Source organism: Oncorhynchus kisutch, linkage group LG16, assembly GCF_002021735.2.
Source record: "Oncorhynchus kisutch isolate 150728-3 linkage group LG16, Okis_V2, whole genome shotgun sequence".
NCBI classification, from domain to species: Eukaryota; Metazoa; Chordata; class Actinopteri; order Salmoniformes; family Salmonidae; genus Oncorhynchus; species Oncorhynchus kisutch.
Genome location: NC_034189.2, coordinates 49497593 through 49518673, shown reverse-complemented (window position 1 = coordinate 49518673; position 21081 = coordinate 49497593). Strand labels below are relative to the sequence as shown.

The following is a 21081-nucleotide window of genomic DNA, read 5'->3' as shown; positions in this document are numbered from 1 at the left end:
TGTGTGTGTGTGTGTGTGTGTGTGTGTGTGTGTGTGTGTGTGTGTGTGTGTGTGTGTGTGTGTGTGTGTGTGTGTGTGAGTGAGTGAGTGAGAGAGTTACATATGCATGTGTGCCTAACCTGTCAAACGGTGTAGTGGTCTACCAGTTGCTTCTACGCATCACCTCTCATTACTCATAGTCGCTGAACCATGATCCTCCAGTTTGTTTATTTACCCTTCTGATACCCCAGTCCAGGTCAGCATGCTTGGTTGATTAACGTACATGAAATGGGTTTGTACCATCAGGTCAGAGAATAGCACAGACAGGGAGGGAACAGAAGGGAGGGTATGGAGAATGTCTGTGGGAGGTTGTGGAATGCTCATAAAGTCATATTGATACATTGACTATAGATCTTCATTAGGAGCACGTGTCTCTCTGCTCTCTATGTAAAGGGTGGGGTTTTAATCTACTGTAGACTGGGTATAGAGTACTTGCAGGTACCAATGAACAAGCAGCAAAGCACAACCAAACAAGAATATTTTTCTGTTGTCCAGTGCTACACTCTTAGAAAAAAAAGGTTCCAAAAGGGTTCTTAGGCTGTCCTCATAGGAAAAACCTTTTTGGTTCTAAGGAAAAACCTTTTTAGTTCTACTTAGAACCCTTTTGTGTTCCATGTAGAACCCTCTGTGGAAAGGGTCCTACATGGAACCCAAAAGGGTTCTGCCTGGAACTAAAATGGGTTATTCCAAGGGCTCTCTTTATGGGGACAGATGAAGAACCCTTTTAAGTTCTAGATAGCAAAAACAATTCAAAGAGTGCAGCAATGTTTTTATGTAGTTTACCCTTCTATCTGTGCTCTAGATACATAATAAAGCTGAATGTCATGGAAGATCTTTGGACTGTTTTTTAAATTGTTTTTATTTCACCTTCATTTAACCAGGTAGGCTAGTTGAGAACAGGTTCTCATTTACAATTGCGACCTGGCCAAGATAAAGCAAAGCAGTTCGACACACAACAACACAGAGTTCACATGGAATAAACAAACATACAGTCGATAATACAGTAGGAAAAAAAGTGTGTATATATACAGTGTGTGCAAATGAGGTAAGATAAGGGAGGTAAGGCAATAAAATAGGCCATAGTGACGAGGTAATTACGATATAGTAATTCAACACGGGAGTGATAGATGTGCAGAAGATGAATGTGCAAGTAGAGATACTGGGGTGCAAAGGAGCAAAATAAATAAATAAATACAATATGGGAATGGGTTAGTTGGATGAGGAGTGTTAAGCATGTCCCAGTTTAGGTCACCTAGCAGCACAAGCTCTGAAGATAGATGGGGGGCAATCAATTCACATATGGTGTCCAGGGCACAGCTGGGGGCAGAGGGTGGTCTATAGCAAGCGGCAACGGTGAGAGACTTGTTTCTGGAAAGGTGGATTTTTAGAAGTAGAAGCTCGAATTGTTTGGGCACAGACCTGGATAGTATGGCAGAACTCTGCAGGCTATCTCTGCAGTAGATTGTCACTCCGCCCCCTTTGGCAGTTCTATCTTGTCTGAAAATTTTATAGTTAGGGATGGAAATTTCAGGGGTTTTGGTGGTCTTCCTAAGCCAGGATTCAGACACGGCTAGGACATCCGGGTTGGCAGAGTGTGCTAAGGCAGTGAATACAACAGACTTGGGGTGGCAGAGTAGCCTAGTGGTTAGAGCGTTGGACTAGTAACCGAAAGGTTGCAAGTTCATATTGTCACGTTCTTTCAAAATCGAACCCAGAAGCAGACCAGGACAAGGAGAGTAGGAAGAAGGTGAGTATTTATTTACAAGTGAATGTGAATGGGTAGATATATCCAGGTGGCGTAGCGGGCAGCGGTGGTGAGTTGATGGGAGTAAATAGGTGGATCCAATGGGGTAGCGGAATCCTCCGACGACCAGGCGGGAATGGGGTAAATGATCCGGGTGAGTAACTGAAGACAGAACAAACGGAGGTAAGTTTAAGGCACGCAAAACGTAAAAACACCGGAAACACACTCCAGGACAGAAACACAGGCAAACACAGACTCAGGAAGCGGGATTTGTGACACATATCCCTGAGCTGACAAGGTACAAATCTGTCATTCTGCCCCTGAACAGGCAGTTAACCCACTGTTCCTAGGCCGTCATTGAAAATAAGAATTTGTTCTTTAACTGACTTGCCTAGTAAAATTTAAATAAACGGTTTACAGAAGTGAACAAATGAGAGCACCTGGGGAATGGGAGTGGAGCTAGGGGCTGCAGGGCCTGGATTAACCTCTTCATCACCAGAGGAGGAGTAGGATAAAGGTATGGCTAAAGGCTATAAGAACTGGTTGTCTAGTACGTTCGGAATAGAGAGTAAAAGGAGCAGGTTTCTGGGCGCGATAGAATAGATTCAAGGCATAATGTACAGACAAAGGTAGGATGTGTAGGACAGCAAGCTAGCAGAAGGGCCTTAGAGGTACTTCGCTACGGAAGAAGTCTGTTGTAGCCTCCTCATGCGGTTCCATCGGCAGACCAGCCGTGATGGATTAGTAGGGTTCCGTGATGGATTAGTAGGGTTCCGTGTAGTAAAGGTACCCAGTCAAATTGGCAAAATAAGGAGGTTGTTGTGAGCAGGTTGTTGGGTTGCATCCAGCCATTTTAGCTGCTGTGACTTCATAAGGAAGGTATTCACTCCTCCGTTCCATGGGTGATTTACCCTGAGAGGACAGGGTTACCTGGGCACCATGTCAACTCATAGAGGGAGGGAGAGAGCGAAGGTAGGGAGAGGAGGGAGGGAGGGAGGTAGGGAGAGGAGGGAGGGAGAGGAGGGAGGGAGGGAGGTAGGGAGAGGAGGGAGGGAGGTATGGAGAGGAGGGGGAGGGAGGGTGGAGAGAGAGACAACTTTGTTGTCCATCTTAGCTATGAATTAAGCTGGATTTTGTAAACGCTATTGTACAATTTGAATGTGGTTTACTGGTAAGTGGAATAGAACTGAACGATTGTATTATGCCAATCAGATTGAGAAACTTCTCTGGGCTTGCTTTTGAGACAATAAATCAACTTATTTTTGACTCCATTGGAAATGAACAGTGTGAAAACCCAAGACTGGTGGAGAGAGGCCCATGCCACACTGGCAAGCCAGAAGAACATCCATTTTATTACCATTTCAAACCAGTCCAACTGAACCAACTGAACCATAACAACCTACAGTTATCATCACACCAGTTCAAACCAGTCCAACTGAACCATAACAACCTACAGTAACCACATGCATGTGTGTGTGTGTGTGTGTGTGTGTGTGTGTGTGTGTGTGTGTGTGTGTGTGTGTGTGTGTGTGTGTGTGTGTGTGTGTGTGTGTGTGTGTGTGTGTGTGTGTGTGTGTGTGTGTAACCTTTCCAGCAGAATGAGATACCAGTGCTTCTCTAGGAGTCTATCAGTCATGTGGTTGGGGTGCATTAGGGGTGCATTAGGGGTTTAGGAGGGGAAGCAGGGTTGTGGGAGGTCTGTCTGTGTCAGTAGGAATGTGCAACAGCTGGATAGTGAAGGCGGACAGGGACAGGGGTGACGGGGTAACTGGGCATCAGGGGCACCCAGGACTGAGCCAGGCTGTGGGAACCATGGAGCGGGGAAATTACTGGAAGTTTTTCTCAGATGAGGCAATGGGCTGGCCGTTAGGCCCCTGGGGGCCGAGAGCTTAAAACATCTATCAGATACGCTCCTCCTGAACCTCTCCGCTCTCAGCTGTTCTCCCTCATTTTCTTCATCCTTCGCTCTGTCTCATTTGGTCACTCACTCACTCACTAACTCACACAGCTGTAAAATAATGAATGACCTCAAAGGTATGGCCAGTTATGTCATATATTTTTACAAGAGCTGTGAGTAGATGATGGAGTTCACAAACCTATTCACATTTGTAATGGTAGTGGTGGCTATATGAACCCAGTGAATGGGTCTCCCTCCCTCTCTCTCTCTCTCTCTCTCTCTCTCTCTCTCTCTGTCTCTCTCTGTCTCTCTCTGTGTGTGGTGTGGTGTGTCTTCTGTCTGTGTGTGTGTGTCAGTGTGCATGTTCTCTTCATTGAGGACTGTGTGTATGAGGGGGACCCACTCATCAACCTAGCAACAGGAGGGAGGGGCCAGAATGTGAGGGAGAAATTCATATTTACCAATGAAGCCCCTCTCCAGCACAGTAACCCCGCCTCCTCATGTGGATTTGTGTGTGTGTGTGTGTGTGTGTGTGTGTGTGTTTGTGTGTGTGTGTGTGTGTGTGTGTGTGTGTGTGTGTGTGTGTGTGTGTGTGTGTGTGTGTGTGTGTGTGTGTGTGTGTGTGTGTGTGTGTGTGTGTGTGTGTGTGTGTGTATGTGTGTGTGATTCTGCAGTGGACTGGCGCATGGAGTGAAACAGTGAGCAGTGCTAGAGGGAGGGTCAGTGTGTGTGTGCATGCTAACAGTGTGCCTTATGGACAGAGGGGGCTTGAGTGACTGTTGACTAGCCGGCTAGTAGGTGGAGGAACAGTAAGAACACAGACATAACTCTGTGCTTGTTGGATCCAGTGTTTGTTGTGGAATCTATACTCTCAGACTAGGAGGTTCTGGGTGACGGTGGGTTGAAGGATCGGGATGTCTAAGATGACGTTTTGGTTGGGCCTTCTCCTGGCTCTCAGCGCAGGTCGTCTGGATGCTTGGTTCTGGAACAAGGACCCTGATCCTACTATCCAAGCCCCAACGAAGGCTCCGCCACTGGGCAAGGCAGGAGGACAGCCCAAGAGAGGTGAGGAGAACCTGGCAGGGGTTGGGGCAGAAATCATCAACGTGGCTGATGGGATCCGTAAGTTTGTGCAGACGTGGGACGCGACCCCAACCACTTGGACTGACGGTGGAGTGGCGAGCCCTACCACACAGACGGTTAATAAGGAGGAGTCTGGGTCTGGGGAAGGATCTGGGTCTGGGTCTAAGGAAGGATCTGGGTCTGGGGAAGGATCTGGGTCTGGGTCTAAGGAAGGATCTGGGTCTGGGGAAGGATCTGGGTCTGGGTCTAAGCAAGGATCTGGGTCTGGGGAAGGATCTGGGTCTGGGTCTAAGGAAGGATCTGGGTCTGGGGAAGGATCTGGGTCTGGGTCTAAGGAAGGATCTGAGTCTGGGGAAGGATCTGGGTCTGGGGAAGGATCTGGGTCTGGGGAAGGATATGGGTCTGGGTCTAAGGAAGGATCTGGGTCTGGGGAAGGATATGGGTCTGGGTCTAAGGAAGGATCTGGGTCTGGGTCTAAGGAAGGATCTGGGTCTGGGTCTGAGATGGGTTCAGGATCAGGGCCTGGTTCAGCGTCTGGTGTAGGGTCTGGGTTTGGATCGAGGGCTGAGTCTGGTGTAGGTTCAGGGACCGGCTCGGGTTCGGGGTCAGGGCTTGGAGAAAGGGAAAGCTTGGTTCTCCCAACTAACCTAACAGGGGTGGTGGAGGATGACCTCACAGGGGTTGAGGGGGTGAAACAGGGCGAACCAAAGACCAACCTCTCTGACATCACTTCTCATGACCACAATGGAACCTGCCACCTCGTGTCCTCTGATTGGCCGATCTGCATATCAAGGGGGTCGAAGCATTTCTCGCTGCCCAACTTCCTGAATCACACCTCTGTGGAGGAGGTTGGCGTGGCCCTGAGAGAGTGGGCGTGGCTGGCCAAGGCGGGGTGCCACCATGGAGCCGAATGGTTCCTCTGCCTCCTCCTCGTGCCCAGGTGCCCGCTGCCTGGCCAGGTGCTCGACAAGGTTCCCCTTCTGCCCTGCTGCAGCTTCTGCCAAGTCCTGCAAGACAGCTGCTGGCCAGCCCTGGATGACGGGCGACTTCCTGTAGAGTGTAATTTGCTGCCCGACAGGGATCAGGAGGCGGGGTTGCGGTGTCCGCCATGCGTGTCAGTTAGTCATCGGAAAGGTAAAACCACGGGTTAGAATGTATCCTGTTTGGAGATACATTTTGAATCCGGTTGTCTGGTCAGCTGTGTGTGTGTGTGTGTGTGTGTGTGTGTGTGTGTGTGTGTGTGTGTGTGTGTGTGTGTGTGTGTGTGTGTGTGTGTGTGTGTGTGTGTGGGCGGGCATGTGCACGTGTGTGTTTAACACACCTTTGTGAAGCAGCATAGACACGCGTTATCCTTCAAAATGCTTGTGTGGACTTTCAGTCAGGGACTGCTGATGATTGTACCTTGTTTTGGGGTCAATCATACTCCACCGCACGTGCTCAGAAGTGTGACATGAACACAAGCATGACTGACCGGCACTATAGACCACCAACCTGGGACCATTTGCATGTTGTGTATGAATGTTAACATTAATAATAATGTTTTGTCTGCATAGACTGGAGACAATCCATGAAATATACACGAAGCATAAGACAAAATCATGCTACAGCATGTTGTTTTCCGACAGTGGAAAATAATTTTCCTGCATTCTTCCCAATGCAACAATTATGAGTATTCAGATATGCTCGTACTGTAGGTTGGACTTGTGATTCATGTGATGCAGTAAAGTAGCATATAGAGAAGTGGAAAATGCACACGTTTAGAATCTGTTCTCCAGGGTTCGGCCCCATAAAGGGACAGGAAGAGTTCTATAAGCTCTACCTGGGCTTTAGCTCGGCAGGCTATGGCAGCTCAATAAATCATTCCCTGCTGAGTATGCATGGGAGAATTGATTGTCTGAGTTCAGAGTCACAGGACATTAAACGCATCAAGCCATATTTGTCACACAGCTGTTTTCCCGTGGGGATTTGTAAGTGCTCAGGTTTCTTAGCATGTTATTGAAAATGTTTTTCATTGTCCGTGTTAACTTTGCTTTTACCAAGTAGGGTAGGAGTTTAGATAAAGTTGAAAAGTTAGCGTAAACCATAGTCCTATAAAATAGGGGTTAGGCTGTAAAGCCACTATTTTTGGAAGGCTCATTTAAAAGAAATGCATAGCAGTGTACTAGTATATATATACAGTGGGGCAGGTATTTAGTCAGCCACCAATTGTGCAAGTTATATACTATTTTTCACCATAATTTGCAAATAAATTCATTAAAAATCCTACAATGTGATTTTCTGGATTTTCTTTTCTCATTTTGTCTGTCATAGTTGAAGTGTACCTATGATGAAAATTACAGGCCTCTCTCATCTTTTTAAGTGGGAGAACTTGCACAATTGGTGGCTGACTAAATCATTTTTTGCCCCACTGTATGTCACTGTTTTCCTTTAGTTGTAATACATGACAGAATAGGTGAATATGAGACATGATAGAAAGACTGTTTCCTTATATTGGCTGTATTCATTTCATCGTAGTTTGTCGTGTTTTTGCACGACAAGATAAATTACTTCAGAGCATGTTCATTTGGTGCTTCTGTTTGCCAAGCAAAGCAGTGGAACAGCACGTGCTTGTCAGCATGTCGTTCTCTTCTGGGATGCATTCCTAGACTTGTACATACACACTGAATCAAACACACACACACACGCACACACAAACACGCACACACAGTGCACTCTTTCCTTTGTTTACTTGAGTTCACTTGTCATTTGAGATGGGAGTTTAAATGGAAAGTCCCTGTTTTGTTGTGGAGTTGACGTTAGTCTGTTTTATGGGGACTGTCCCTTAGGCCTCTCTACCACTGTTGTGCCTTTTTCTATTCCAGTATCCTGTTTTACTGAGTTCACTAAGTTTGTCCTATCAGCATGAGAGGTGGAGATGGATGAAGGGATGCATGGGTTGATGGGTAGGCTGATGATGGGCCTATAGGTAGAAGGATGGAAACAAACTATTGCAAAAAGTCATCTTAAGATTTGACTCAACTATCTGGCTGAAGAGGGTCAACCATCTTGTCTCTGTCAATCTACAAAGCATTTTCACGCCACTATCTGTACCAACGGAATTTGGCTTGGTGGGAGACAATCAATCCGACCCTTATCGAGATTCGAGATTCGCCACCTTCCTTTCATTGCCATCTTTATATTACATAGCCTCCATACTGTATTCTAGTATTTCTGGGACTCAATCAATGTCTGAAATCAGTGAGCATGAGGATTGGAGTGTAGAATGTTTCTAGGAGGAGTGAATGATGCCTTCTCAGCAGAGCAGACTACTGCAGTCTGAACAATGGTTTCATCTCATCCACACTGGTGCTGTTATGGACAGTATGGGGTGCGTGGCTGGGGGTGGTAGATTCATGGACAATGATCTGCTCTGGGGAAGAGTGTTGCGATTCTGCCCTCTGGTTTGGGAGAAAGGGTGAGGGTGTCCTTGCGTGCCCCCTTCCAACAAGGAGCTGTCTGATTCGGACCAGACCGGGGCACGGAATCTCCACGAGGGGTCATGGGTCGCACCCACATTTTTACACAGTGTGTCAGTGACAGTTGGATGTAAAGGGTCAATGAAACGTCCAGTCATCTGTGTGAAGAAGAGTAAAGAGAAAAACAAAGAGAAAGAGAGAGTCATTTGTGTCGGGGATTTACCAGTTCAGTACATGTGAAGGTTCACATTGGTTCACTGGGAAACAAGTGGGTGGTATAGCATGCTTGTTGCCCGCATTGATGTTATCATGCAGTGGATCATGTTTCGTAATAAACAAGTCTTGATTTTTGTAATATCTGTTATTTAAATGGATGTTATAGGTTTGTAGGTAGCAAAACCCTTGCTCTACAGTATACCAACTCAAATCACTGCAGACAGTTGAATTCCCAGAGGATTCCAAGTATGGGCAAAATCTCTGAAAGATGGGCCCTTGCCAGAGAAAACCTAGCTGCTGTGGCGCCAAATATTATGTTATGTTATGTATGACCAATCCAACCATTAGCTTGAATGGCAGAATGGGGCTGATTTTCAGCAAATTGAGCCAATGTACAAGGTTGGATTTAGTGATGTCATCTTTGTGGAGTGCTCTGCTTTCTTGTTTCCTGTTCCACCATCAGTCATCTTTAACTGACCATAGCCGGGGTTTGGCCAAATATGGATTAAGGGCTGACCTGGGAACAGTGGAAATGCCATAGATGTGTCACAGCTGTGTTGCCTCACTCTGAAGTGTTAACTGATGGGCTTTCAGTCCTGGCACTCCCCTTTCTGTAGCTCTCCAGGTCCAGTTGGTCTGGTCCTCTGGGATGTGTCACAGCTGGAGAGGTTGGACCATTCAGACTTTCTAACAGGGGGTCCTTGGAGAGGATGGAAAGTGGCGTTAGATACTCTATATCTCAAACACCAGCTGACATCTGTCTGTTTCTGGTACAGTAAGATCAGTGTTTCACATTAAAGCCTGTTCCAATGGTCTTTGATGGGCTCGTCACCACTTCTAACAAGCATTGCAAGTTAGCACCAATAAACAATGATGATGGTTTCACTTTTGGCTACGTACATTTATTTATTTTACCCCTTTTTCTCCCCAATTTCATGGTATCCAATTGGTAGTTACAGTCTTGTCCCATTGCTGCAACTCCCATACGGACTCGGGAAGGCGAAGGTCACGAGCCGTGCGTCCTCTGAAACACAACCGTACCAAGGGTTGCTTCTTGACACAATGCCTGCTCAACCCGGAAGCCAGCCGCACCAATGTGTCGGAGGAAACACCGTGCACCTGGCGACCATGTCAGCGTGCACTGTGCCCGACCCGCCACAGGAGTCGCTGGTGCGCGATGGGGTAAGGACATACCTGGCGCCCAAACCCTCCCCTAACCCGAACGACACTGGGCCAATTGTGCACCGGCCCATGGGTCTCCCGGTCTCGGCCGGCTGCGACAGAGCCTGGACTCTAACCAGGATCTCTAGTGACACAGCTAGCACTGCGATGCAGTGCCTTAGACCACTGCGCCACTCGGGAGGCCACCGGCTACTTACATTACTGTAATTAAAGTACATTCTTATGTCCGTACAGTAGTTTTGGCACTGTCATCTTGGAACCTGGAGGTTTAAACAAACAGTTGTTTGGTGTACACGGCCTCTGGGTCTCTCTGATGCATCATTGAATTAGGAAAATAGTTTTCTGTTGCTCTTTGCACACAGTTAATAGGCCTTCTCATTTTCCCAAACAATTACTTATTACAGTTTTCAGACGAAGAGAACAGCACCATTTCTTCAGCACGGTCTCGAGGCAATGAAGCCTTTTACAACGAGGTAGCATTCTGTTAACTTTTTTATTGTTCATTGTGACATACCTAAGTTTATTTAAAACAGAGTGAAACTCAGACGTGAGGTAACTAGATGGACTGTAGTTTAGTCAATGTTTGGGTTGCGGGACATTTTATGTACGCCCTCTTGGCTTGTTATAAGAGGAAGCTCTTTGCTAGGATAACAGAAGTGAAGAGGAGAGGATGAAGATAGGATAGAGAGGCGAGTGGATAAAATAACGTTATACAGTACATACGGAAAGTATTCAGGCCCCTTGACTTTTTCCATATTTTGTCACATTACAGACTTATTCTGAAATGGATTACATTTTCCCCCTCATCACACTATACATATATTACCCCATAATCACAATGCAAAAACATTTTTTTTTTTTGTGCAAAAAACTCAACAGAAACACTTTATTTACATCAGTATTTAGACCCTTCGTGATGAGATTCGTAATTGAGCTCAGGTGCATTCTGTTTCCATTGATCATCCTTGAGATGTTTCTACAACTTGATTGGAGTCCACCTGTGGTAAATTAAATTGATTTTACATGATTTGGAAAGGCACACACCTGCCTATATAAGGTCCCACAGTTGACAGTGCATGTCAGAGCCAAAACCAAGCCATGAGGTCAAAGGAGTTGTCCGTAGAGCTCCGAGACAGGATTGTGTCGAGGCACAGATCTGAGGAAGGTTACCAAAACATTTCTGCAGCAATGAAGGTCCCCAAGAACACAGTGGCCTCCATCATTCTGAGCAATCGGGGGAGAAGGGCGTTGGTCAGGGAGGTGACAAAGAACCCAAACCCAAACAAGATTCTCTGGTCTGATGAAACCAAGATTAAACTCTTTGGCCTAAATGCCAAGCGTCATGTCTGGAGGAAACCTGGCACCATCCCTACGGTGAAGCATGGGGGTAGCAGCATCATCCTGTGGGGATGTTTTTCAGTGGCAGGGACTGGGAGACTAGTCAGGATCGAGGGAAGGATGAACAGAGCAAAGTACAGAGTGCTCAGGACCTCAGACTGGGACGAAGGTTCACCTTCCAGAAGGACAACGATCCTAAGCACACAGCCAAGACAACGCAGAAGTGTTTTCGGGAAGAGTCTCAGAATGTCCTTGAGTGGCCCAGCCTGAGTCCGGACTTGAACCCGATCGAACTAAATACAGGTGTGCCAAACAAACTTGCGTCATACCCAAGAAGACTTGAGGCTGTAATTGAGTAAAGGGTATGAATACTTACGTAAACGCCCTATTTTGTTTATTTTTAATACATTTGCAAAAATATTTAAACCTTTTTTTGCTAAGTCATTATGGGGTATTGTGTGTAGATTGATGAGGGAAACATTTTTTAAAATCAATTTTAGAATAAGGCTCTAACGTAACAAAATGTAGAAAAAGTCCAGGGGTCTGAATACTTTCTGAATGCACTGTATATACAGCTAAATATATCAAATTTCAACACTGACATAAATGTAACTGTTTCTTTTATTCACTAAGGAAGATTGATTCATTCTCAGTGTAATGTATTGTTATGGATATGAATGACTGCAGGTTGGTGTATGTATTTTATCTAGATTGTATTCGTATAGTGCTTTCCATCATGTCTAAAAGTACTTCATACCGTAACTCACCCTCATCCACTAGCACCTACCTGGGTGATACAACATGGCAGCCATTTTGTGCCTCACAGAAACCACCCACCACACATCAGCTTAGTCATGGTCTGAGAGCCAGTCGTTAGTCCTCGTCCCGAGCCACTTCAGCATGTTTAGACGGGCAGGCCTGTTGTGCTGGGCTCTGGGCCCAGACGCTGGGTACTGTACTTAACAAGCTTATTGGATTCCCACATGGTCCATTTTCACATGCACAGACACACACACACACACACAGACACACAGACACACATGCATAGACACACACACACACACACACACACACACACACACACACACACACACACACACACACACACACACACACACACACACACACACTCACATGCATAGACACACACACACACACATCCTTGTTTTGGGTTCTTTAGTTTGTGCATGACATTCTATGGTCAGTGCATGCATTGTTTAGGCCACTCACTTCACAAAATGATGCTGCCATGTTATTCCAAATATGGAAGTTCATGATATAGCAGGTGACATACAGAGATCAGGTGAATATTTAACAGACATACAGTGCATTCAGTATTCAGACCACTTCACTTTTTCCAATTTGCAGTCTTATTCTAAAATTGATTAAATGGTTTATTTTTCTCATCAATCTACACACAATACCCCATAATGACAAAGCAAGAACAGCTTTTTAGATTTTTTTGCAAATTTAAAATGTGGGAATATATTCCCTATTGGGATGGGACATCTGCAGTACGTAATTGACAGGATATTCCCTTAATCTATATCTGACTGGGAATCCCTGGAACGCTACAAGGTTCCCTATTACTGCAGTGCTGTGGAACGTCTCTGAGCATTGCCAGGATAGCGTGAAGGATCAGACCAGTGTGGAGAATCATGGAATCATGTCAGATTGGGAACAGGGAAGGGAAGCTGCCTGCCTGGCCAGCCACCCTGGTCCCATGTGGCTCAGCTGCTAAATGACTGAAATGAAATGTGATCCTGGGATGTGGTGGTGGTGTTCCCACGTTCTCCTCTGTCAACACGACATCTGCCTGCATGGGAATCCCCATTCAATGCAGTGCAACTCAGTCCCAGTTGATTTTGTATAGTGCAGTACAAGTGAGTGAGTCGATGGATTCTCTGTTATGACATCCATGTTGGTAAACATGGCTGGTATGTAACTGGCAATACTTTCTGACAGCTATAGTGGATACATTCCATATTCCTCTTTTGTTCTGCCTCTCTTATCTAACTTTTTCATTATCGTTCCTTGTTATGTTTGGTAGACAGAAATCAGTTACTCCCTGAGGCTATTTTGTGACTCGGGTTAGTATTGAGTTACTGTCTGCGGTAGTGTTGGTTTAGTGTCTGCGGTAGTGTTGGTTTAGTGTCTGCGGTAGTGTTGTGTTAGTGTCTGCGGTAGTGTTGGGTTAGTGTCTGCGGTAGTGTTGGGTTAGTGTCTGCAGTAGTGTTGGGGTAGGGTTGGGTTAGTGTCTGCAGTAGTGTTGGTTAGTGTCTGCGGTAGTGTTGGTTAGTGTCTGCAGTAGTGTCTGCGGTAGTGTCTGCGGTAGTGTTGGGTTAGTGTCTGTGGTAGTGTTGGGTAAATGTCTGCGGTAGTGTTGGGTTAGTGTCTGCGGTAGTGTTGGGTTAGTGTCTGCGGTAGTGTTGGGTTAGTGTCTGCGGTAGTGTTGGGTTAGTGTCTACGGTAGTGTCTGCGGTAGTGTTCGGTTAGTGTCTGTGGTAGTGTTCGGTTAGTGTCTGCGGTAGTGTTGGGTTAGTGTCTGCGATAGTGTTGGGTTAGTGTCTGCGGTAGTGTTGGGTTAGTGTCTGCGGTAGTGTCTGCGGTAGTGTTGGGTTAGTGTCTGTGGTAGTGTTGGGTTAGTGTCTGTTGTAGTGTTGGGTTAGTGTCTGTGGTAGTGTCTGCGGTAGTGTTGGGTTAGTGTCTGTGGTAGTGTTGGGTTAGTGTCTGCAGTAGTGCCTGCGGTAGTGTTGGTTAGTGTCTGCGGTAGTGTCTGCGGTAGTGTCTGTGGTAGTGTCTATGGTAGTGTTGGGTTAGTGTCTGTGGTAGTGTCTACGGTAGTGTTGGGTTAGTGTTGGGTTAGTGTCTGTGGTAGTGTTGGGTTAGTGTCTGTGATAGTGTTGGGTTAGTGTCTGTGGTAGTGTTGTGCTAGTGTCTGCAGTAGTGTCTGCGGTAGTGTTGGTTAGTGTCTGCGGTAGTGTCTGCGGTAGTGTCTACGGTAGTGTTGGGTTAGTGTCTGTGGTAGTGTTGGGTTAGTGTCTGTGGCAGTGTTGGGTTAGTGTCTGCGATAGTGTTGGGTTAGTGTATGAGGTAGTGTCTGCGGTAGTGTTGGGTTAGTGTCTGCGGTAGTGTCTGGGGTAGTGTTGGGTTAGTGTCTGCGGTAGTGTTGGGTTAGTGTCTGCGGTAGTGTTGGGTTAGTGTCTGCGGTAGTGTTGGGTTAGTGTCTGCGGTAGTGTTGGGTTAGTGCCTGCGGTAGTGTCGGGTTAGTGTCTGCAGTAGTGTTGGGTTAGTGTCTGCGGTAGTGCTGGTTTAGTGTCTGCGGTAGTGTTGGGTTAGTGTCTGTGGTAGTGTTGGGTTAGTGTCTGCGGTAGTGTTGGGTTAGTGTCTGTGGTAGTGTTGGGTTAGTGTCTGCGGTAGTGTCTGCGGTAGTGTTGGGTTAGTGTCTGCGGTAGTGTCTGCGGTAGTGTTGGGTTAGTGTCTGTGGTAGTGTTGGGTTAGTGTCTGCGGTAGTGTCTGCGGTAGTGTTGGGCTAGTGCCTGTGATAGTGTTGGGTTAGTGTCTGCGGTAGTGTTGGTTGGTGTCTGCGGTAGTGCTGGGTTAGTGTCTGTGGTAGTGTCTGCGGTAGTGTCTGCGGTAGTGTTGGGTTAGTGTTTGCGGTAGTGTTTGGTTATTGTCTGCGGTAGTGTCTGCGGTAGTGTTGGGTTAGTGTCTGCGGTAGTGTTGGGTTAGTGTCTGCGGTAGTGTCTGCGGTAGTGCTGGGTTAGTGCCTGTGATAGTGTTGGGTTAGTGTCTGCGGTAGTGTTGGTTGGTGTCTGCGGTAGTGCTGGGTTAGTGTCTGTGGTAGTGTTGGGTTAGTGTCTGTGGTAGTGTTGGGTTAGTGTCTGCGGTAGTGTTGGGTTAGTGTCTGCGGTAGTTTTGGGTTAGTGTCTGTGGTAGTGTTGGGTTAGTGTCTGTGGTAGTGTTGGGTTAGTGTGTGCGGTAGTGTTGGGTTAGTGTCTTCGGTAGTGTTGGGTTAGTGTCTGCGGTAGTGTCCTGCGGTAGTGCTGAGTTAGTGTCTGCGGTAGTGTTGGGTTAGTATCTGCAGTAGTGTTAGGTTCGTGTCTGTGGTAGTGTTGGGTTAGTGTCTGTGGTAGTGTTGGGTTAGTGTCTGCGGTAGTGTTGGGTTAGTGTCTGCGGTAGTGTTGGGTTAGTGTCTGCGGTAGTGTCTGCGGTAGTGTTGGGTTAGTGTCTGCGGTAGTGTTGGGTTAGTGTCAGTGGTAGTGTTGGGTTAGTGTCTGCGGTAGTGTTGGGTTAGTGTCTGTGGTAGTGTTGGGTTAGTGTCTGCGGTAGTGTCTGCGGTAGTGTTGGGTTAGTGTCTGCGGTAGTGTCTGCGGTAGTGTTGGGTTAGTGTTTGCGGTAGTGTTTGGTTATTGTCTGCGGTAGTGTCTGCGGTAGTGTTGGGTTAGTGTCTGCGGTAGTGTTGGGTTAGTGTCTGCGGTAGTGTCTGCGGTAGTGCTGGGTTAGTGCCTGTGATAGTGTTGGGTTAGTGTCTGCGGTAGTGTTGGTTAGTGTCTGCGGTAGTGCTGGGTTAGTGTCTGTGGTAGTGTTGGGTTAGTGTCTGTGGTAGTGCTGAGTTAGTGTCTGCGGTAGTGTTGGGTTAGTATCTGCAGTAGTGTTGGGTTTGTGTCTGTGGTAGTGTTGGGTTAGTGTCTGTGGTAGTGTTGTGTTAGTGTCTGCGGTAGTGTTGGGTTAGTGTCTGCGGTAGTGTTGGGTTAGTGTCTGCGGTAGTGTCTGCGGTAGTGTTGGGTTAGTGTCTGCGGTAGTGTCTGCGGTAGTGCTGGGTTAGTGTCTGCGGTAGTGTTGGGTTAGTGTCTGCGGTAGTGTTGGGTTAGTGTCTGCGGTAGTGTTGGGTTAGTGTCTGCGGTAGTGTCTGCGGTAGTGCTGGGTTAGTGCCTGTGATAGTGTTGGGTTAGTGTCTGCGGTAGTGTTGGTTAGTGTCTGTGGTAGTGCTTAGTGTCTGTGGTAGTGTTGGGTTAGTGTCTGTGGTAGTGTTGGGTTAGTGTCTGTGGTAGTGTTGAGTTAGTGTCTGCGGGAGTGTTGGGTTAGTGTCTGCGGTAGTGTTGGGTTAGTGTTTGCGGTAGTGTTGGGTTAGTGTCTGCGGTAGTGTCTGCGGTAGTGCTGAGTTAGTGTCTGCGGTAGTGTTGGGTTAGTATCTGCGGTAGTGTTGGGTTAGTGTCTGTGGTAGTGTTGGGTTAGTGTCTGCGGTAGTGTTGGTTAGTGTCTGTGGTAGTGCTGGGTTAGTGTCTGTGGTAGTGTTGGGTTAGTGTCTGCGGTAGTGTTGGGTTAGTGTCTGCGGTAGTGTTGGGTTAGTGTCTGCGGTAGTGTTGGGTTAGTGTCTGCGGTAGTGTCTGCGGTAGTGTTGGGTTAGTGTCTGCGGTAGTGTCTGCGGTAGTGTTGGGTTAGTGTTTGCGGTAGTGTTTGGTTATTGTCTGCGGTAGTGTCTGCGGTAGTGTTGGGTTAGTGTCTGCGGTAGTGTTGGGTTAGTGTCTGCGGTAGTGTCTGCGGTAGTGCTGGGTTAGTGCCTGTGATAGTGTTGGGTTAGTGTCTGTGGTAGTGCTGAGTTAGTGTCTGCGGTAGTGTTGGGTTAGTATCTGAAGTAGTGTTGGGTTTGTGTCTGTGGTAGTGTTGGGTTAGTGTCTGTGGTAGTGTTGGGTTAGTGTCTGCGGTAGTGTTGGGTTAGTGTCTGCGGTAGTGTCTGCGGTAGTGTTGGGTTAGTGTCTGCGGTAGTGTCTGCGGTAGTGCTGGGTTAGTGTCTGCGGTAGTGTTGGGTTAGTGTCTGCGGTAGTGTTGGGTTAGTGTCTGCGGTAGTGTTGGGTTAGTGTCTGCGGTAGTGTCTGCGGTAGTGCTGGGTTAGTGCCTGTGATAGTGTTGGGTTAGTGTCTGCGGTAGTGTTGGTTAGTGTCTGTGGTAGTGCTGGGTTAGTGTCTGTGGTAGTGTTGGGTTAGTGTCTGTGGTAGTGTTGGGTTAGTGTCTGTGGTAGTGTTGAGTTAGTGTCTGCGGTAGTGTTGGGTTAGTGTCTGCGGTAGTGTTGGGTTAGTGTCTGCAGTAGTGTTGGGTTAGTGTCTGCGGTAGTGTCTGCGGTAGTGCTGAGTTAGTGTCTGCGGTAGTGTTGGGTTAGTATCTGTGGTAGTGTTGGGTTAGTGTCTGTGGTAGTGTTGGGTTAGTGTCTGCGGTAGTGTTGGGTTAGTGTCTGCGGTAGTGTTGGGTTAGTGTCTGCGGTAGTGTCTGCGGTAGTGCTGAGTTAGTGTCTGCGGTAGTGTTGGGTTAGTATCTGCGGTAGTGTTGGGTTAGTGTCTGTGGTAGTGTTGGGTTAGTGTCTGTGGTAGTGTTGGGTTAGTGTCTTTGGTAGTGTTGGGTTAGTATCTGTGGTAGTGTTGGGTTAGTGTCTGCGGTAGTGTTGGGTTAGTGTCTGCGGTACTGTTGGGTTAGTGTCTGTGGTAGTGTTGGGTTAGTGTCTGTGGTAGTGTTGGGTCAGTGTCTACGGTAGTGTTGGGTTAGTGTCTGCGGTAGTGTTGGGTTAGTGTCTGTGGTAGTGTTGGGTTAGTGTCTGCGGTAGTGTTGGGTTAGTGTCTGCGGTAGTGTTGGGTTAGTGTCTGCGGTAGTGTCTGCGGTAGTGCTGGGTTAGTACCTGTGGTAGTGTTGGGTTAGTGTCTGTGGTAGTGTTGGGTTAGTGTCTGTGGTAGTGTTGAGTTAGTGTCTGCGGTAGTGTTGGGTTAGTGTCTGTGGTAGTGTTGGGTTAGTGTCTGTGGTAGTGTTGGGTTATTGTCTGCGGTAGTGTTGGGTTAGTGTCTGCGGTAGTGTTGGGTTAGTGTCTGTGGTAGTGTCTGTGGTAGTGTCTGCGGTAGTGTTGGGTTAGTGTCTGTGGTAGTGTTGGGTTAGTGTCTGCGGTAGTGTTGGGTTAGTGTCTGCGGTAGTGTTGGGTTAGTGTCTGCGGTAGTGTCTGCGGTAGTGCTGGGTTAGTGCCTGCGGTAGTGTTGGGTTAGTGTCTGTGGTAGTGCTGGGTTAGTGCCTGCGGTAGTGTTGGGTTAGTGTCTGCGGTAGTGTTGGGTTAGTGTCTGTGGTAGTGTTGGGTTAGTGTCTGTGGTAGTGTTGGGTTAGTGTCTGCGGTAGTGTTGGGTTAGTGTCTGCGGTAGTGTTGGATTAGTGTCTGCGGTAGTGTCTGCGGTAGTGTTGGGTTAGTGTCTGTGGTAGTGTTGGGTTAGTGTCTGTGGTAGTGTTGGGTTAGTGTCTGCGGTAGTGTTGGGTTATTGTCTGCGGTAGTGTTGGGTTAGTGTCTGCGGTAGTGTCTGCGGTAGTGCTGAGTTAGTGTCTGCGTTAGTGTTGGGTTAGTATCTGCGGTAGTGTTGGGTTAGTGTCTGTGGTAGTGTTGGGTTAGTGTCTGTGGTAGTGTTGGGTTAGTGTCTGTGGTAGTGTTGGGTTAGTATCTGTGGTAGTGTTGGGTTAGTGTCTGCGGTAGTGTTGGGTTAGTGTCTGCGGTACTGTTGGGTTAGTGTCTGTGGTATTGTTGGGTTAGTGTCTGCGGTACTGTTGGGTTAGTGTCTGTGGTAGTGTTGGGTTAGTGTCTACGGTAGTGTCTGCGGTAGTGTTGGGTTAGTGTCTGCGGTAGTGTTGGGTTAGTGTCTGCGGTACTGTTGGGTTAGTGTCTGCGGTAGTGTTGGGTTAGTGTCTGCGGTAGTGTTGGGTTAGTGTCTGTGGTAGTGTTGGGTTAGTGTCTGCGGTAGTGTTGGGTTAGTGTCTACGGTAGTGTTGGGTTAGTGTCTGAGGTAGTGTTGGGTTAGTGTCTGCGGTAGTGTTGGGTTAGTGTCTGTGGTAGTGTTGGGTTAGTGTCTGCGGTAGTGTTGGGTTATTGTCTGCGGTAGTGTTGGGTTAGTGTCTGCGGTAGTGTCTGCGGTAGTGCTGAGTTAGTGTCTGCGGTAGTGTTGGGTTAGTATCTGCGGTAGTGTTGGGTTAGTGTCTGTGGTAGTGTTGGGTTAGTGTCTGTGGTAGTGTTGGGTTATTGTCTGCGGTAGTGTTGGGTTAGTGTCTGCGGTAGTGTTGGGTTAGTGTCTGTGGTAGTGTCTGTGGTAGTGTCTGCGGTAGTGTTGGGTTAGTGTCTGTGGTAGTGTTGGGTTAGTGTCTGCGGTAGTGTTGGGTTAGTGTCTGCGATAGTGTTGGGTTAGTGTCTGCGGTAGTGTCTGCGGTAGTGCTGGGTTAGTGCCTGCGGTAGTGTTGGGTTAGTGTCTGTGGTAGTGTTGGGTTAGTGTCTGTGGTAGTGTTGAGTTAGTGTCTGCGGTAGTGTTGGGTTAGTGTCTGTGGTAGTGTTGGGTTAGTGTCTGTGGTAGTGTTGGGTTAGTGTCTGCGGTAGTGTTGGGTTAGTGTCTGCGGTAGTGTTGGATTAGTGTCTGCGGTAGTGTCTGCGGTAGTGTTGGGTTAGTGTCTGTGGTAGTGTTGGGTTAGTGTCTGTGGTAGTGTTGGGTTAGTGTCTGTGGTAGTGTTGGGTTAGTGTCTGCGGTAGTGTTGGGTTAGTGTCTGCGGTAGTGTTGGATTAGTGTCTGCGGTAGTGTCTGCGGTAGTGTTGGGTTAGTGTCTGTGGTAGTGTTGGGTTAGTGTCTGTGGTAGTGTTGGGTTAGTGTCTGTGGTAGTGTTGGGTTAGTGTCTGTGGTAGTGCTGAGTTAGTGTCTGCGGTAGTGTTGGGTTAGTATCTGCGGTAGTGTTGGGTTAGTGTCTGTGGTAGTGTTGGGTTAGTGTCTGTGGTAGTGTTGGGTTAGTGTCTGTGGTAGTGTTGGGTTAGTATCTGTGGTAGTGTTGGGTTAGTGTCTGCGGTAGTGTTGGGTTAGTGTCTGCGGTACTGTTGGGTTAGTGTCTGTGGTAGTGTTGGGTTAGTGTCTGTGGTAGTGTTGGGTTAGTGTCTGTGGTATTGTTGGGTTAGTGTCTGCGGTACTGTTGGGTTAGTGTCTGTGGTAGTGTTGGGTTAGTGTCTACGGTAGTGTCTGCGGTAGTGTTGGGTTAGTGTCTGCGGTAGTGTTGGGTTAGTGTCTGCGGTACTGTTGGGTTAGTGTCTGCGGTAGTGTTGGGTTAGTGTCTGCGGTAGTGTTGGGTTAGTGTCTGCGGTAGTGTTGGGTTAGTGTCTGCGGTAGTGTTGGGTTAGTGTCTACGGTAGTGTTGGGTTAGTGTCTGAGGTAGTGTTGGGTTAGTGTCTGCGGTAGTGTTGGGTTAGTGTCTGTGGTAGTGTTGGGTTAGTGTCTGCGGTAGTGTTGGGTTATTGTCTGCGGTAGTGTTGGGTTAGTGTCTGCGGTAGTGTCTGCGGTAGTGCTGAGTTAGTGTCTGCGGTAGTGTTGGGTTAGTATCTGCGGTAGTGTTGGGTTAGTGTCTGTGGTAGTGTTGGGTTAGTGTCTGTGGTAGTGTTGGGTTAGTGTCTGTGGTAGTGTTGGGTTAGTATCTGTGGTAGTGTTGGGTTAGTGTCTGCGGTAGTGTTGGGTTAGTGTCTGTGGTAGTGTTGGGTTAGTGTCTGTGGTATTGTTGGGTTAGTGTCTGCGGTACTGTTGGGTTAGTGTCTGTGGTAGTGTTGGGTTAGTGTCTACGGTAGTGTCTGCGGTAGTGTTGGGTTAGTGTCTGCGGTAGTGTTGGGTTAGTGTCTGCGGTAGTGTTGGGTTAGTGTCTGCGGTAGTGTTGGGTTAGTGTCTGCGGTAGTGTTGGGTTAGTGTCTGCGGTAGTGTTGGGTTAGTGTCTGTGGTAGTGTTGGGTTAGTGTCTGCGGTAGTGTTGGGTTAGTGTCTACGGTAGTGTTGGGTTAGTGTCTGAGGTAGTGTTGGGTTAGTGTCTGCGGTAGTGTTGGGTTAGTGTCTGTGGTAGTGTTGGGTTAGTGTCTGCGGTAGTGTTGGGTTAGTGTCTGCGGTACTGTTGGGTTAGTGTCTGTGGTAGTGTTTGGTTAGTATCTACAGTAGTGTTTGGTTAGTGTTGGGCTAACCGGGCCACAGCTGTGACTGCCCTAGCGCCCTGTCAGATGGACCAATAACAGGTGCATCTGATGAGAAGCTGCCTCCCCCTCGCCCTCTCTGCCTCCCACTTATTGGCTGAAATCCCACAGGATCTTCAGCTAAGCTTCGG

The 21081-nt window shown here is 47.7% G+C and overlaps 1 protein-coding gene across 5 annotated transcripts in view; it reads left to right on the top strand.

Moving 5' to 3' along the window:
• Positions 1-21081, top strand: part of LOC109879360 (collagen alpha-1(XVIII) chain-like) — a 96233-nt gene that overhangs the window by 41067 nt on the left and 34085 nt on the right. For 3 of the 5 annotated variants that reach the window (XM_031792810.1, XM_031792809.1, XM_031792808.1), the window contains exon 1: positions 4389-5897. The exons of 1 other annotated variant lie outside the window; for it this stretch is intronic. In XM_031792810.1, coding sequence (XP_031648670.1) covers positions 4595-5897 — 1303 coding nt within the window. In that variant the 5' untranslated portion in view covers positions 4389-4594. Of the gene's footprint in view, positions 1-4388; positions 5898-21081 lie in introns of those variants that run through there. One more of the 5 variants, XM_031792811.1, reaches the window with a different exon arrangement.